The sequence below is a fragment of the Eschrichtius robustus genome, chromosome 15 (assembly GCF_028021215.1).
Source record: "Eschrichtius robustus isolate mEscRob2 chromosome 15, mEscRob2.pri, whole genome shotgun sequence".
Taxonomy (NCBI): Eukaryota; Metazoa; Chordata; class Mammalia; order Artiodactyla; family Eschrichtiidae; genus Eschrichtius; species Eschrichtius robustus.
Genome location: NC_090838.1, coordinates 46,740,323 through 46,758,604, shown reverse-complemented (window position 1 = coordinate 46,758,604; position 18,282 = coordinate 46,740,323). Strand labels below are relative to the sequence as shown.

The window sequence follows — 18,282 nt, the reverse complement described above, 5'->3', positions numbered from 1 at the left end:
CATGTAATGTCCTTTCACAAAAATGTTCAAGGGTTTTAATGACTTTCCTGGTGGCTTCTCTTATCTTTTGAGGTCAGATATTCTGTTTTGAAGTGCCTATTGGACTGTCAATCTCTTTTGGAGTAATTCTCCAACATCACTCAAAACATTAACTGTACAAAAATGCTACATTATTAGGAAGATCTGCAGTTCTGTGTTGTGGTTGATTTGTGTTGTCTTATCTATTAATATCTATCTATAGCTATTTACAGTTTTAATTTATTATTTTCAGAGAGAGGGACAATTTAGATGGCTTCTAGGAACCACAATTTGCAATTTGAACAGAACATGATTTACTCCTATTACTGAATCTATGTTACTGGAATTTACTGGTGTATATAACTCTGCTCATGGTGTTAGTTAATTACTTCTCTCTTCTCAATTATTTAAATTGGGGTTGAAACACTATTTGGAATCCTCAAGTAGGGTGAAAAGCAAACTTGAGTACTGATAAATTCCTTTAAATACAAAATATGTGGTATGATGGAAAGAGTGAGACCTTCACAGTCAGACCTGAATTTCAATCAGTAACCCTGCACAATTTATTTAATAATACTTCTAAGTCTTGGTTGCCTTATGTATAAAGTGCAGATAATAAACACTTTATAGAGTTGTTGTGATTAGTGATAATGTATGTAAAGTACTTGCACAGTTCCTTGCTCAGAATAGGGGATTACTAAACTTTTATAGAAAGGGCAAATATAGAATTTATGCTAGTTTTATGTGAAATGTTTCTTCCTTAGATGTGTGGTTGTTGAAATGGACAACATACTGTAAAGTTGTCAGAAGTAAGACAGGGAAGATTTAGTGATGAAAGAGACAAGGACCTGAAATTGTATCTTTTAAAAACTCTAGCTACAGGATGAGGAGAGATGGCCAAGAGAGATGCTGGTTTGCCAAGTATTTGGTTGAGATACTTTGTAGCAATACTAGGTATCCTTCAACCTGAAACTTGCTAACTGAAACCAAGTTAGCAGTGCTTTCAGAGAAAGTTGAACTCACCTTTTAAAAAATCAGAGCTTAGTTAAGCATCGTATTTAATATTTGATTGCCTTGCTTGACTTTATCTCTTCAGACATTACTTTTATTTAGTGTGTTTAATTCATCAAGCATTTCCATGTGTGAAATCTCCTTTCATTTTCAACTAACTTGTTAGGTGGCTATCATTTTTCTAATTTTACATGATGGTAAGAAGGAAGAAATAGAACTCAAGCTCCTCTTACCGTGTTTGCTGAAAGAGTTAAGCTCCCGCTCTGCACAGATATTTTTGTGGACCATCACCTGTCATTTTTTAGCCAAGTGAATGGTTATCATATGGAGATAAAATGCTTACTATGTGGTAATAAATGATCAACTCTGAATTCTAGTCACTTTTCCTGGCAATTGGGAAGAATTTGATTTAAGGATTGTGATTTCTAATAAATACATAATTATTTATTAATATAAAGACCATGGTTGTGAAAAATAACAACTGAAAATTTAGTATCATTCTAATATTTATATATTTATTTATTAACTTCCTTCTTAACTGCCTTTCTCCCTTTCTCATTCTTCACCTGACTTTATTAAAGAGAACTTAATATTTGCTTTTGTTTAGGAAGTAGGCATTTTACTGCTAGCTGTTCCTCGTTCTCTCGGTATTTTTGGGACCACCTAGTTCAATGTTTTTTTCCACCCAGACAAAAGATTTAAATATTGAAACCTGACTTCAGGCTGTTCAAGGAAGAGCTACAGTAAGAATTTGGTTTGAGGCAAAATGTAATTGGATGGCTCCTGCATGTAAGACTGGCACTATTTTTAGCTATGACAGATGACAGTTTATGATTACCAGATATAGGCAACTCATCTTACTCTGCATTGGGCCAGAAGTGTTTCTTTTGAATAAGAGATTATAGTGTACTGAATTATTTTAAATTAAAATTTTAGTTTGATAAATTGCTACTGCTTAAAGCACTATCAAAATAAAGATTTTTCACATTTTCATTTGGAAAACAAAAGTGGAAGCACTGCAGGGAATAAATCACTTTTTTCTAAGTGACAAAAATTTGTTTAAATTGATCAAAATTATTTTAGTAATCCATAAGCATCCTCCATTGTTATAAGAGGAAAAAGTACTGTTAGATTAATTTCAGATCTTTAAAAGGATATTTCATGAACATTTTATTTAAGAAGAAAGTTTACGTCACAGTAGGTTGCCTTGCATGATTAACACTCCATTCTGCAGTGTAGAAGGAAACTTCAGGAGCCTTGAAGGTTTAAATTTTCCTTGTACAAGCCCTTTGTCTTAATTTTGGTTTCTCAAGAATAAAGAGGCCATTGAACTCTTCCTTCATAAACAGAACTAATAAAGTGATTACAGAGGAATCCAAAATTAGCATTTTAGTGACCCTATAGTTCCTATTTAAAGATGTTCTTTATTTTAATTTGAAAATATTACAGTCTTTAATTATTCTTAGGAATAGAAACATTTTAATCTGGCCACTATTCGGACAGTGCAGCAAATTTAATGAAGCAGGTAATGAGAATATAAAGATGAAATGCATTTAGCAGCCCTTCAGGGTCTAGTAAGGAGAGACAAGCCTGTAAAACAATATTTACTGTTTTATAAATCATCTGAAAGCATTGCTATTTGTTATTTAATAAGTGTGGATATCTGATGGTAGTTTAAATAAAACAAATGTTAAATCCAAAGCACAGAAACATTTTTTGAATAATTAGGATTAGTGCATGCTTTAAACTGGCATTAAGTGTGCATTCATTGTAATCAATTAGTAATATTTATTGAAGGTTTAGTTGGTTCAGGCTTTGTGCTCAGCTCTGGAGATGTTGTAGGTAGTAAGATAACATGCTGTCTTCTGGAGCTTACAACCTAGCAGAGAAACATGTTTAAAATGAGTAATTTTTTTTTAAATTTTTTAATTAAGTGTACATACAACTCATTGACTTTTAGTATATTTACGGAATTGTGCAGCCATCACCATCATTTAATTTCAGAACATTTCCATCCCCCCCCAAAAAAAAAAATCTTAAACCCATCATCAGTCACTCCCCATCTCTCCTCCTCCCAGTTACTGGCAACCACAAATCTACTTTCTGCCTCTGTAGAACTGCCTATTCTAGACACTTCATGTAAACAGAACCATACAACTGTGTAACCTTTTGTGTTTGCCTTCTTTAACTTAGCGTAATATTTTCAAGGCTCATCCATGCTGTAGCATGTTATCAGTACTTCATTCCTTTTTATTGCCCAGTAATATTCCATTGTATGAATATTTTGTTTATTCATTAGTTGATGGACATTTGGGTTGTTTCCTCTTTGGGTTATTATGAATAATGCTGCTGTGAACATTTGTGTACATAGATTTTTTTCTGGTCTTTTGGTTGGAAATTCCTAGGTGTGGAATTGCTGGGTCATATGGTAACTCTCTGTTTAACTTTCTGAGGAATTGCCAAACAGTTTTTCACGGTGGCTGAATTTTACATTCCCATCAGCAGTGTAAGAGGATTCCAATCATCACTCTTACCAGCATTTGTCACTGTCCATCTTTTTTATTTTAGCCATCCTCGTGTGTCTGAAGTGGTATCTGATTGTGGTTTTGGTTTGCATTTCTCTAATGACTAATGATGTTGAGCATCTTTTCATTGCTTACTGGCCATTTGTATGTATTCTTTGGAGAAATTAATATTCAAATCCTTTGCCCGTTTTTAATTGGTTTGTCTTTTTATTGTTGAGTTGTAAGAAGTTTTTATAATATATTCTGAATACAAGTTTTTTATCAGATATTTAATTTGTAAATATTTTCTCCCATTCTGTGGTTGAACTTTCACCTTGATAGTGTCCTTTAAAGCACAAAAGTTTTTAATTTATTGAGGTCAATTTATCTGTTTTTGTTTTTGTTTTTTTTAAACTGCTTCTGCTGTCAGTGACATATCTAAGAAACCATTGCCTAATCCAAAATCATGAAGATTTATACCTATTTTTTTCTTCTAAGAGTTTTGTACTTTAAACTCTTTAGGTCTTTAATCCATTTTGTTAATTTTTGTATATGGTGTAATGTATGGGTGCAACTTCAGTCTTTTGTAGTTAGATATCCGGTTGTCCCAGCACCATTTGTTGAAAAAACTATTCTTTTCCCCATTGAATGTCTTGGCATCCTTGTCAAAATCAGTTGACCATAATGTAAATGTAATTTCTGGATTCTTAATTTTGTTCCATAATCTATCCATCCTTCTGCAGCTACCAGACTGATCACTGTAGCTTTGTTGGAAGTTTTGAAAAGGGGAAGTGTGAATTATCCAACTTTGTTGTTTTTCAGAATTGTTTTTGGCTATTCTGGATGTCTTGCATTTCTATAGGAATTCTGCAACTGGTATGTCAGTTTTTGCTAAATGGCAGCTAAGATTTTGATAGAGATTGCTCTGTAGATCAATTACCATTTTAATAATAATGCCTTTTAATCCATAAACATGGGATGCCTTTCCATTTATTTGTCTTCTTTAATTTCTTTCAACAATATTTTGTAGTTTTCAGTTTGAGTCTTTCACTCTTTTTAAACTCTTTTTGATGCTATTGTAAATGGAATTATTTTCTTAATCCATTTTCAGATCGTTTGTTGCTAGTATAGAAATACAATTGATTTTTGTATATTGATTTTTTTTTTTTTTTTATCCTACAACCTTTCTGGACTTGTTCATTAGTTCTAGTAGCTTTTTGGTGGATTCCTTAGGATTTTCCACCTACAACATCATGTTATTTGCAAATAGAGATTGTTGAATTTCTTCCTTTACAATCTGCACATCTTTTATTTTTTTTCTTGACTAATTGCCCTGCCTCCATACTCCCAGGACAGTGTTGAATAGAAGTTGAAAGAGGGAATATCCTAGCCTAGTTCTTGGCCTTAGCGGGTGGGAACGCTTTCAGTCTTTCATCATTAAGTATGATGTTAGCTGTGGGTATTTTGTAGATAACCTTTATCAGCTTGAGGACATTCCTTCCATTCCTATTCTTAGTTTGTCAGGTGTTTTTATAAAGAAAGGGTCTTGGATTTTGTCAGATGCTTCTTCTGTGTCTAGTTGTGATGATCATGTGGGGTTTCGTCCTTGATTCTTTTAATATGGTGTATTATTGATTGGTTTTCATATGTTGAACCAATCTTGTATCCCTGTGATAAATACCACTTGGCCATGGTGTATAATCCTTTTTATGTGTTGCTAGATTCAGATTGCTAGTACTTTGTTGAGGATTATTTTGTCTGTATTCATAAGGAATCTTGGTCTGTAGTTTTCTTTTCTTGTGATGTGTCTGCCTGATTTTGGTATCAGGATTGAGCAAACATCTAAATCAACTAATAGATATAAATTTCTGGATGGATATTAGAAGCAATAGTATTTCAATATATTTCTCAGAAAGGGTTTTAATAAAACTTTATGACTCCCTCCATTGAGAATCAACAATCCTGGATAAACTTAATCTTCCAAAGTTTTTTCATTTAAACCAATTTAAGGAATCTGAGACCTGAAATATTGGTGAGCATCAATTAAGGTGGCTAGAAACTAAGATTTTTTCATCCTTACAGCTTCACTAACAATTTCTTAAATTCCTTTACAAAAAAAGATTGAAATCCTTCTATACTTTGCGCAATGACTGTGATAACAGTATAGATTGCCTCTCAGACCTTCCTATTCTAGGAAATATTACTTTTGTCTTATGTGTGCCTATCAGTACCTAGTTGTCCTGTCTCTCTTGACTCTTCTTCCCTTTGTTCCTCCTCTGTGCTTTAAGGCTCCACCAGGGCATCCCTGGGGTTTATTTCCACAAGACTCTCATGGTATCTACTGTGAGAACTCTTGTATAGCTATTTACGTATTTTCATACAATATGTATCGACTTGCATACAAGATTTTCAGAGCTCTTCCATTTATTGAAAAGATCTCATTTCTAGGAACCATTTAATAGGTGGAAAGGAAGTAGTAGGTTATGGTTTACTGTACTTTCATGCAGTTAGATTTATATTAGGCTGCAGTCACTGAATACTGCTGGATCATATACATGACTATTCCCATATCATCAACTTTGGGGAAATTGACTTGATTATACCCAAAGCACCAGAATTTTAACTATCAGCTGTATGTTAATATTAAGCTAGCAGGGAGGGTATTCTCTTCCCAATAGGAAAGCCTACTGGGAAAACCACACTCTGAATCAGATTCACATGGTTCTTAAAAGATGCTTTCAACAGCTTGATTAATTATAGTTTTCTACTATGGAAACATACAGGTCAAGAATATTGGAATAGAGCTCTTTTCTCCTTTTTGGATTTAACTGTAGGTGAAGTATATACATTAAAATTTACAAGTTCCTTATTAATTAACCTATCTTGTTAATTTTACTTTCTTCTTGGCCTTTATGATTCATCTCACATGTAATAATTATCTGCTTATACTCTGCCTATTCATTATATGTGCAAATGTGTAACATTTTGAAGGACTTTAATGTGCTGAGCCTTTAATTTGGCATCATACATGAGGAGTGTGAATTTCATCAATAGGAAGCCTGTGTTAAAAATTCATGTTCTACCACTTATTAATTAAATGATTTGGGTCCAGTCATGTAAGAGCTGGCTCTCACTTTCTTGTCTGAAAGCCTGCCTCATAGGGTTTTAAAAATTGAAAGAGGTAATGTCTACAGACAGTATTTGGTATAATTTAAGTGCCCAGTAAATGTTGACTCAGGAAATAAAGGGATATGTGGAGAATGTAGATCAGCAACCTGGAAAACATTTCTCAGGCATAAAAAGTGTATAGCTTTTCAGTCTTTTTTTGGCTCCTCTCATACTGTTGTCATAGTGACATAGTTCATGATCGCTTGAAAAATTATAGGAATATGAATTTGTTGTTTTCCTAAAGCTTTAATAATGTTTGACCAAAAAAGAAAGAGTTTCTAGGAAGGTTCATTTCAAAAAGACTGATATAAATAAAAATATTTAAGCCTCCCTCCCCCCAGTAAATCTAGATCAAGAAAGGAAGCAGATATTTTAAAATTTTATTTGGCACAGATAATACAGCATTAAATCTCACTAATTTGGACGCACTGACTAGGAATTTGAATGCAAGATTGATATGTATCTTTGTACTAACTGTGAATCATGTTAGTTTCTGTGAGTCTAGAGGAAGTAGAGCCTCATCCAGAGTTATACAATGCAGAGCCAGTACTAGGATGTGGGTCTCTTGAGTCCCAGTCACTGATATTTCCTTGTACCATAGCCATCTATATAGAAATCATAGACTACTTATAAATAATTCTTTATCTAGTCATTGAAACTGTTCAAACAGTAACTCTATTTTATTAGGTAATTTGGTTAGACATTAATATATGTTGTATATACCTCTAAGTCTAAAGTCATTTATTTCATAATCAGGTTTTACTGACTAGTTTTCTTTTTAGCATCTTTATTGGAGTATAATTGCTTTACAATGGTGTGTTAGTTTCTGCTGTATAACAAAGTGAATCAACTATACATATACATATATCCCCATATCTCCTCCCTCTTGCGTCTCCCTCCCACCCTCCCTATCCCACCCCTCTAGGTGGACACAAAGCACGAGCTGATCTCCCTGCGCTATGCAGCTGCTTCCCACTAGCTATCTGTTTGACATTTGGTAGTGTATATATGTCCATGCCACTCTCTCACTTCGTCCCAGCTTACCCTTCCCCCTCCCCATGCCCTCCAGTCCATTCTCTACGTCCGCGTCTTTATTCCTGTACTGACTAGTTTTTAATGATGGTAAGGAATAGTGAGGATATCTGCATTTATTTTTTATCACTAATAGGGATTTTGAAGGTTAATGTTTTGGAGCACTTTGAGGACCAGACATTTTTACAAAGGAGGGTTTTTTTCATATAAAAGTAGGTTTGGGGTGTACCATACTTGCTCATTCTTCTAGGTTGTCAACTTTTAGGTGCCCTGTAATAGTGAAAACTTAGATAAGTTTTAAAATCCTTTTCCATGTGGTTTATAAAGTAACATGTTTGTGACATAACACAGCAATACAGTTTATTTAAAGTTACTCATAGGTTGACATTTTGTTTTCTTTTTCTCTGTATATTTATTATTTAAATACCTGGATAAGAAAGGTGATAATGATTGTGGTGGTATTTATAATAATAACAAAAAAAATTAACAGCTTTGACATTTATTAAGAATTTATTATATGTTATATACTATATTAAATATATTATATTCATTATCTGATTAATGAAGAGTTTTGTTAATTCATTATCTCACTTAATCCTTACAGTATCTCAGCAAGATCATTCCTATTTGTATACATATTTTATAGAGGAAGAAGCTGAAGTATAGAGGGATTTAGTGACTTGCCTGAAGTCACATAGCTAGTATGTTATGGAGCTAGTGGTTGAGTCTAGGTGAGTCGCCTCCGGAGTCTAAGTGCTTTGTCTTGTATGAGCCACTATTGTGGGGCACAGGGGAGCCTCCAGGAAAGAATGTTACCAAAGGCTGACTTTGTCATTGCTTGCCCTGCCCTCTTGCTGTACGCTGCTTAAAGAAAGAAAAGAAAACGACATTAATTATTAGAGCCCTTGCTAGCAGACCCTTATAATTCGGCCTGTCCCTATAGGTTTTCTAGATTCCTACCCATTCTTCAAGACCCAGCTCAATATGTCTCTTTCACAGTCTCTTAAAATGTCCTCCAGTCTTTTTCCTTTTCTAAATTCTCAAAATAGTGTGATATTTATTTTAGAATTTACTGATACTGTTTTCATGTCTTACCATCTTCCTAGAATTATAGTGTTTTAGAGTTGGACAGGGCTTAAAGAAAAGTCCACGTCCCCATTTTCAGGTTTTTAAATTCATTCTACTAGGTTGAATTTTTTGAACAGTATCAGCTCAATGAGTGCTGAATGTCAGAAAACTATTACCATTGCTGTTATTTCTTTATTCAGTGTTTATTATTCATAGTGTAGATACACTATTTCTGGTCCGGTCGCAGTTGTGTTAGTATCTTGGTACAGTAGTAGAAACTAGTTGAATCGAACAAAACTGATGTAGATGTTTTCGGCAGAGTTGGAGCGAACTTGAAATAGGGAAAACTTTAATAAATAATTGAAATCAGAGTTTGAAAACAAAGCCGTAAATCATATATAGGATGTTAAATTAATAGCATTCAAACCAAATCCTATTTAGGAGAATGGAATAAATGTTCCCTAAACATAATAAATGTTGTTGAACCCCTGTTATGTGCGACACACTGTGATGGGCATTTAAAATATCTTAATCAGTATTCAAATGATATTTGCTAATGGGAATTTAGGGCTTCATAATAATATCTAACATTTTACAGCTCACATGCATAATTTTTCCCACAAAAGTACCCTTAACAGTAAAGGAAAGTCAAATACCTTCAAGGACCTGGGGATCAAGACCAAAGCAGCCCCCAGAAATGTGATTTTTCTTTGTCACCTCCTTCATCTTGAAAATGAACAACTATTTAAAATTGTACTCGAGAGTATATCCATATTTATTTTACTGTAAGATTGCTCCCCCCACCCTAACTGTCCACAGTCCAGAAGGAGATGAATTATGTTTAGCCTGTGAATTCAAGAGCCCCTTGGCACACTGCAGAATTCTCCTTGGGTTGTACATAACCTGATCTCGAAACCACAGGTCTGGTTATTTGATCCCCACAGTGGCCTGTGTCCGTGGGCCAAGAGCAGACTTGCTAGGTTAGCTTTGTCTGACTCCTTACTATTAATAAACGTTATATAACACTGCAACACATTTTTTCTTTGACACCTAAAGTTTTATGGCATTGCATGTACCTACTCCTAGAGGGAAATAGCTTTTTGGGTAATCTAAAGGCTGTTTCCTTCTGTTATTTGCTTTGCAGGAAATTTTTGTTTAATGATAGCCAAGTTAGGTTACAATTTTGTTAAGTTTCTCAGAGATCTTTTAAAAGCAGAGCTGTGAAACTCATCTGTGTAGTTTTTAGTAAAGTTTTAGTTTCTTGGCATGTTTTGAATTAGTGATTTTTCTGCAGATAAATGTATTTCGGGTCAGTGAAGTATCTTATTTTAGTGAGTGCATAAGATACTTTTTCTGTTATTTGAATATATATATCATGCATTTTGTGAAGGTAAAAACCCTCAAGATGATTTTTAAGAAACCTCTTGTTTTAGATTAGGCATCCTGCTGTGTTGGGCTTGAGAGATTTAATAATCTTGTATAGCCAGAATGACTTGGACATGTAGGAAACAGATTTGAATGAGAAATATTTTATGGTAAGTGGAAATCAATATAAGGTGTTATGCTAATATACAGCTTAGGGTGGGTTTAAAATTAGCTTATAAAGTTAATCTTTCTTTAGTATTTTAGGTTTTGGTTTTGCTTTATCTAGAGGCCTTTTTACTTTTGTGGGTGGAGTAAATATAAATGTGCCAAATAAAAATGGGTAAAGTAATGTTCTAATTTCAGATTTCTTCTTTTTAAATTTTTAGTTGTTGACCTTCTCTACTGGAGAGACATTAAGAAGACTGGAGTGGTGTTTGGTGCCAGCTTATTCCTGCTGCTTTCATTGACGGTATTCAGCATTGTGAGTGTAACGGCCTACATTGCCTTGGCCCTGCTCTCTGTGACTATCAGCTTTAGGATATATAAGGGTGTGATCCAGGCTATCCAGAAATCTGATGAAGGCCACCCATTCAGGTGAGATGTTCGGAGAACAAGGCACATGTTGGCAGCACTGTAAACAAGAGTAGTATTGAGACTTCACTCTATCTGTAGAGTTACAGACATGCATTTTTTACTGCTAAAAGATAATTGCAAATGTTTGCTGAAAACCTATACCAAAAGCATCTGCTTTTAAGATTTCCTAACAGTCATTTCATAGGCTCATGATGGAAAAGACTGGGTTTATGTATCATTTGCCTAACGCTACTACTTGTTAGTAATATTTATTTATTAGAAGTAGGTATTGGTTACCTAATTTTACTTTTATGGAAGCTGTATCTTTTTAACATGTTTGGGGTTGGTGAGAGTTATATTTTCTTTATTGCTTACTTTTTATGCTGTCTGATATTAGAAATACCTTTCTTTCCAATAGTATGTTAATGTTTTTCTGTTATGCTTCCTCATCATGTCTATGTCTTTTCTTACCATTCCTTCTCTATCTAGTTTTTTCTTCTGCTTCCCTAAGGCATTACTTTTGTATTATCCTTTGGATAGCTCCTTTATTTCAGCATCTCCTTGTCTCTAAACTGTCATCTTCTTACCTTATTTCGACAAGTAGCATTATCTCTCCAGTTGCTAATGGGGTGGACGCACCTCAGCTTGGGTCTTCTGACCGCACTTCATACTCATCACGTTCCCCACCCTCACCTCCCTTTAAAAATTGAGATAAGTATAATTCACATACTGTGAAATTCCGTGGTTTTCAGTATATTCACTGAATTGTGCAGCTGTCACCATTTCATTCCAGACACTTTCATCACTCCCAAAAGACACTCTGCATCAGTACCTCTCGCAGTCACTCCCCACCCAGGCCCCCATAGCCACTGATTGTCTTTAAATGAGTCTTTTATCTCAGACTCGTCAATTTCTATCAGTTAACACCGCTATTATCCTAATTTCAGGCTCCCGGTTTTCATGAAACTCTATGAGAATAGATGGGGAAACAAACTTTGAATTCAGTAACTCGAAATTGCAACTTCAAAATAGCAGAGTTATAGCATGCCACAAATCGTAAAGGAATATGATTTTTAATTAGTTGCACTGAAATATATAAAAACATTGTCAAGCCAACAATTCTAAATTATCTATAAATTGTACACACTGTGTGATTTGTAAAGAAGACGTTTAGAAGAAACTAGTGATTTCTTTATTCTTTATTTCCTTAGAAACACTGTCCTTAGCTCAAAGGCCTTTTATGGTTATTATAAAGTAAATTCAGCCGACATGCCAATTTAACAAGCCTTTTGGACAGTTTTCCAAGTTCTCCAGTCACATTAGTTAAAGTTAATACCATACAGTTCTTATGTAATAACCTGTGGTCATTGGAAAAGAGTGACGACTGTGCTGGCATTGCATTAATATCACGTAAATGCCAGTTGAATGAATGTAAATACCCACAGGGTGTCATTGATGGAGAGGGCTGCCTTTGTGGCCTGCTGGCCAGGCATCTTGTCTTCAGCAAGAACAAAAGCAGTGGTACGAAGAAGCAGAATACCAGCTAAAGTTGTATCAGCCACTTTTCTATATTTCTTAAAGCTGCATAAATAAATTTTTTGCTGACTTAAGGGTAGGTGTGAATGTTTGACCGTTTTTAACTTGATAATAATAACTTGCTATTTGTTGGCTAATAAATAACAAGCGTCCTATGCTAGACATTGTACTAATGAAGATATATTCCTAGTCCTTGACAGTTTATACTCTAGTAGAAAAAAATATACAAGTATACACATGTTTATATTTCAGGGCTGGATATGGTAATTACTATAAGAATAATACAAAAGAAAGCATTGTTAGAGTTACATAGTAGGGTCAGGAGAGGCATCACGTATGGCTGGAATTTGAGATGGTGCTTACTGATGGTGTGCTAACTCCAGAGGTGAGAGGAGAGCACTGTGGATTGGGAAAACAGTGTGAGGAACAAAACTTCACATTAACATGAAAAATGTTTGGTGAATGGCTCAAGTTTGAGCTACAACATTGTAGTGAGAAATAAGGTTGGGAGGATTTAGGAGGGCTGTGGTTGAAAAGTTGGAACCATAGAATGAATCATAGAATGTTTGAGTCTGAATGGATTCAGGAAGTCTGTTTTTTAATTTTGTAGAGTTGGACCCATGACCCAAAAAAGTTCAATGCCTTTTGCAAGGTTTACATAGCTAGGTGGTAGCATGTCTCCTAATTCCCACCTGAGTTCAACCTAAGTAACACTATCTGGTATAGCTCAAATAAAACAAATCTGGCATTGGCTGAAGGAGTGAATCAGAAGATAGATTAGAGACTGGTTTGGACACTGATAGACTATTCCAGTTTTTAAATAATGAGCACTTAAACTATAGTGATGGTATAGCGAATGAAAACGAGGAGGCACATTTGGGGCATATTTCAGGGGTAAAACTATGAGACAAGGAGTTATCATAGAGGACTGTAATTTCCAGTGTAACTAGGGTCCACGGATATGGGGAGTTTTTGAGGAGGGACCGGGTAAAGAGTTGCTTCCAACAGATAAGAGAGAATCCTTAGCACTTCTGATTGCTCTAAGATAAATGGCTTCTTTGAAACAGTAACTAATGAAACAATTCCTTGCATTCTTGCCTACTTGACTTGTTCCCCCCATTACAGTTGTCTTCTTAAATTTAACAGCTCCAGCTAGATCTCAGTATAGACTGGGGCACCGAAATGGACAGGAACTATTGTGTTCTACTGAGATTGCCTTTTTTTTTTTTTTTTTAAATTTTATTGCATTGTTATTTATTTATTTATTTATTTATTTATTTTAAAATTTTTTTATATTTATTTTTGGCTGTGTTGGGTCTTCGTTTATGTGCGACGGCTTTCTCTAGTTGTGGCGAGTGGGGGCCGCTCGTCATCGCGGTGTGCGGGCCTCTCACTGTCGCGGCCTCTCTCGTTGCGGAGCACAGGCTCCAGACGCGCAGGCTCAGTAGTTGTGGCGCACGGGCCTAGTCGCTCCACGGCATGTGGGATCTTCCCAGACCAGGGCTCGAACCCGTGTCCCCTGCATTGGCAGGCAGATTCTCAACCACTGCGCCACCAGGGAAGCCCTACTGAGATTGCCTTTTGACTTTTGGCAGCCGTTTCACAATTGGGGGCTTGACTTATTGGATAGTTTCCCCTAAAGATTAGGCTGAGAGAGTATAGTATTTGGAAATGAGTAGAAGTTTTGTTAGGAAAACTTGATGAGATAACATTATGTGCTCCTGAAAAAACCAAATCCATAATAATAATTACCATTTATTGAGTGCGTCTTTGTGCCTGATTGTGTTAAGCACTTTACTCACTGAAATCTCAAGATAATCTCCATTGTATAAGTGAGGAGACTGAGGTTAGAGGGATGACTAAATAACTTTCAGAAGTTACACAGCCAGGTAAGTGGTAGAGCTTAAGATTCAAGCTCAGATAGGTCTGATTTCAAAGCGTATGCTTGTTTTCTATACCTGCGTTATCAATGAAATACCCCATGCTTGGTGAGTTTTTACATTGTGCTTAATTTGGAAAGAGTAGGCTTCCATAGTAAAATATTTTACTAATGTCCTCTTTTACAGATATATAATTGCTGATTGACAGACATCCAGGGAAAATCATCCAGTCGGTGACAGTTATGATGCGTTTTGTTTTCTAGGGCGTATTTGGAATCTGAAGTTGGTATATCTGAGGAGTTGGTTCAGAAGTACAGTAATTCTGCTCTTGGCCATGTGAACTGCACGATAAAAGAACTCAGGCGCCTCTTCTTAGTTGATGATTTAGTTGATTCTCTGAAGGTAAATTTACTTGCTTTCCATTTTTTGGCATACCCAGAATTTAATATCAGAGTTAAGAGAGTAAAATTCTATTTTCTATATTAAAGTAAATGATAAAGATGTAATGAAATCATTACTGTAAACTTGGGTTCCAAAATTCAGAATCTGATCAAATATTTAAGATGGAGGAAAGACAATTCCTTTTTAAAGGAAAATGTTATAAATTCATACTTTTGGAAATCATAAGGATTAAAAGTGAGAAGATTAAAGAGAGTGTTGACTGTAAGAATAAAGATTATCTAATAGAGTTATTACCAGATATGATTTCATCTGCTTGACTTTGTTTTAGAGACTAGGACTTAATTTCTTGGCTTGTGTGTGATTCATACATACATATAAGCTATTTCATATTTTTGTATACTTTCTTGGGATCTTTATTCTGGAAAAACTTTAATATTCTGAAACACTTGGACTAATCACCAGTTGGTAAACTTCGGAATTTTCTTTAGTTTTTGGATCTTGCTACATAGCAGCTGTTAGAGTCTCACCTTGCAAATCGGCTCCCCAAAGTTCAGACTGATTTAAAGCGAGCACTAAACTCGTCACGTAATGTGAACCCCTAGCATTGGGACTTTAGTGCTTTTCCTTTATGTGGAACCTGCCGTTTGTGTTGTGTGTATTATTGCCGGTGACTTAAGACGGACTTGTTTCCATTCTAAGTCTGGGTAGAAATGTACTGTGGTAGTAATTACCATAATTTCTCTTTTCCAATAGATATGTGTACAAGTTTGCAGTTTATTGTGCAAACCAAGGATGTCATAGCAACTGGATGATTGGGTCTTTAGATTCAGTGAAACAATTTCTGAACTGGTCAGAATAGGTTTAAATGCTCAAAATGCTTTTGACAAATATCTTAGCCTTAATAGGCCAGTAAATGGACATTATTTTCAGCTGTGTGCTTCTCTCAGTCTAGTAAGGCTTGGAATGTCCGTTACTAATAATATTAATGGTAAATAATTTAGTTTCCTTTTATTATTATCTCTTTTGTGTAGATTGCTTGCATTTAGTGACTCATTCTGTAGTAGTGCTTTGAAATAATCTGATGTCAGTCTATAAATAAAAAGATCATAGTTATGTCATTTGGGATGTTTGATTAGTTTCAAAAGGGAACAAATAATATTTGGGAGTAAATCAAATAGAACCTTGTACACATGGGTCCTAGAAGAAACCAGCTCCTATTTATTGAAGTGGTATTCACAATATATAGCTTGAGTGCTCGGGTAGAACATGTTTGAAAAATTATTGAGGGGAAGGTACTAGTGCAGTTTAAGATGAAGGGTTGTGTGGGTAGGAGTTGATTGAGAAGAAACACTGTAAATAGTGATAACAGAGCTTCAAACAGCAAAGGGCCATCTCTGAATTTGGCGGTCAAAAATTGTTGCGGGGGCTGACTTCAAACAAAGGCATCATGAAACTTGATTGAGGAGTCACTGTTTTGATAGACTTAATAAAAACTGCAACAAAAAGAAACTAAAAGTCGTCATGTTTGCAGCGTATAGCAGTGAAGGTAGCTATGTATGTCTAACTTAACATTTTTCTTGAGAGAAGAGGAGGCATTCTTGAAGATATCTGTTTAAAAAGAAAACAAATTGATCTGGGAATGATTCATTCATTGTATTCCAGTTTTTACAAATTACAATTTAAAGTTTCCCCGTGTCTTTAATCAGTTGAAAACTTATTTGTTCTTTCAGAGTTTGTCATCTATACACAGTCCTCTGTGTAGACGGTTATATAGGTGTGGAAATATTTGCAAAGGCTAAGGAAGTGAGAAAATGTTAGAGGAGGACTGATTAAATACTTTAGAAAGCGTTTAAAATCTGATTTGCACAGGTATTTGAAAATAGAATATGAGGAAATTTTATTAATAAATTACATTTATGAGATAATTTCTTTTTGCTGTTAAATCTCATTTTAAAAATTTCTTTTGAAAATTACCTTGGGTTTTTGTTTGTTTGTTTGTTGTAAACAATTGTGTTATTATGAGGAAACTAGCATAAATGAGAGAAACAACTTGGTAAATTCTTGTCTTGAGTGATTTTGCTAATTTGAAAGTAATGGGAAGCGGCACATAACGAGATAGGTTACTTTCTGGAATGCTTTATTTTTATGAGTTTTTCTTATATTTTTAAAACATTCTTTGTTTCTTAATATTGGGGGGAAAAAAGAGTTGCATTAGAAGTGTAGTTTACTACTTTTTCTCCTTAAGGATTAGAAAAGAGAAAAATAAAACTTATTTGAATGGTTTTCCCGAGTAGTGTTTTTGGCAAGCCCAGAGCTCAAGGAAAGCTGCTTGGTGACTTCTCCAGATGGCAGTTCATTCAGGGCTCCAAATAAATAACAGTTGTTTCAGCATATTAACACTTAGAATGAACTTTGCATTTAGCTCTCAAAATCTGTTGAGGCAAAGAATAAGGTAGGGTGTTAGTCTTATTCTCCCAATGCAAAACCCTCTGATAATATACATGAAGGGTCTTCCTAGATGAACTTTGTGGTTCTTTGTGATTCTACGTGGGGGGACTTTTAAACCTTATGTCATTGTGTGTGAGTAGTATAGATTTCATTTGTTTCTTTTCACTGAATTAAGGGTACTATAGAAACACAGGATACTTGCTTAATATGTCTTAATTGGAAAAAGCTGAGAAAAAAACACTTGTCTCTTTTCAAAATGACTGAATAGTATTCTTTTTCTAGAGAGAGTTCCTTGAGCATTTGCCACTCTTATCCCCCATAGTTTTTGTACGTATAGAGAGCAATTTTAAAAAGAAAATTATTTTCCCTCTAACTCTGCTACTTTTTGCCTTTTAGCTACAGCGGTTGGCAGGAGAATCATATTCTTCCTCCCTAAAGCAAGCAAAAATGGTTTTTGCAGTTTTTTTTTTCTTTCACTTTTTCAATGTAAAGGAAAAATCAATTTGCTCTATTAAACTGATTTTATTTCCTTATATTCAGATTTTAAATTTGGAAAGTTTGCTAATAAATAGCCCCAGTCTCTCCAGTTTCCAGATGAATTTGTGATCTTGTTAAATAACAGAGTTTTAAAAAAATTTATAGGATCCAGCTTTTGATTTGGATTTCTTTTATCATATGGTTCATAGCTAGGAAAATGGAAACCACCCTGATTTCAAGAAAATGCAGTGGGAATTAGTCTCATTTATAAATCTTTTTTCATTTAGAAAATTGACACTGTATCAAGCTCTGTGGCTTTTTTAAAATAATAGCTTTTTAAAATTTGAAAGAGGTTTCTCTATAACTCACTGTCTTTATAAGTATTTCATGCCCTCAAATTTATATAATCTACATTTCGAGATTCTGGGTCATAATTACCACTACTTCTATTTGAAACCTTCTTCCTCAGAAGTTAAAAAATATAGAGCCACTATTCTTACCATGTGAAATTTTTCTTCTTTTTGCTTATTATCGTTTTTTTGGTGCTGTGTGAGAGAGGCTATTCTATACGTTATTCTAAAGAAATAACCAAACCCCAAGGTTCATCAGGCCTGTTGGAAAAGATTTGATGTGAGGTAATGGTTCATCATCTGTGCCTGGTCTAGATCTCTTTTTGGTGGTTGACTTGGACAAACAAAAATAAGACATGTTCTGCAGATTTCTCCTTTTAAATTCTTGTGTACAGTTGACCCTTAAACAATGTGGGGATTAGGAGCACTGACCCTCCTCACAGTTGAAAA

The 18,282-nt window shown here is 34.8% G+C and overlaps 1 protein-coding gene across 4 annotated transcripts in view; it reads left to right on the top strand.

Moving 5' to 3' along the window:
* The window catches only part of RTN4 (reticulon 4), a 67,891-nt gene that overhangs the window by 42,045 nt on the left and 7,564 nt on the right, over positions 1-18,282 (top strand). For all 4 annotated transcript variants that reach the window (XM_068565012.1, XM_068565009.1, XM_068565010.1 and 1 more), the window contains 2 exons: positions 10,553-10,760; positions 14,419-14,557. In XM_068565012.1, coding sequence (XP_068421113.1) covers positions 10,553-10,760; positions 14,419-14,557 — 347 coding nt within the window. The remainder of the gene's footprint in view (positions 1-10,552; positions 10,761-14,418; positions 14,558-18,282) is intronic.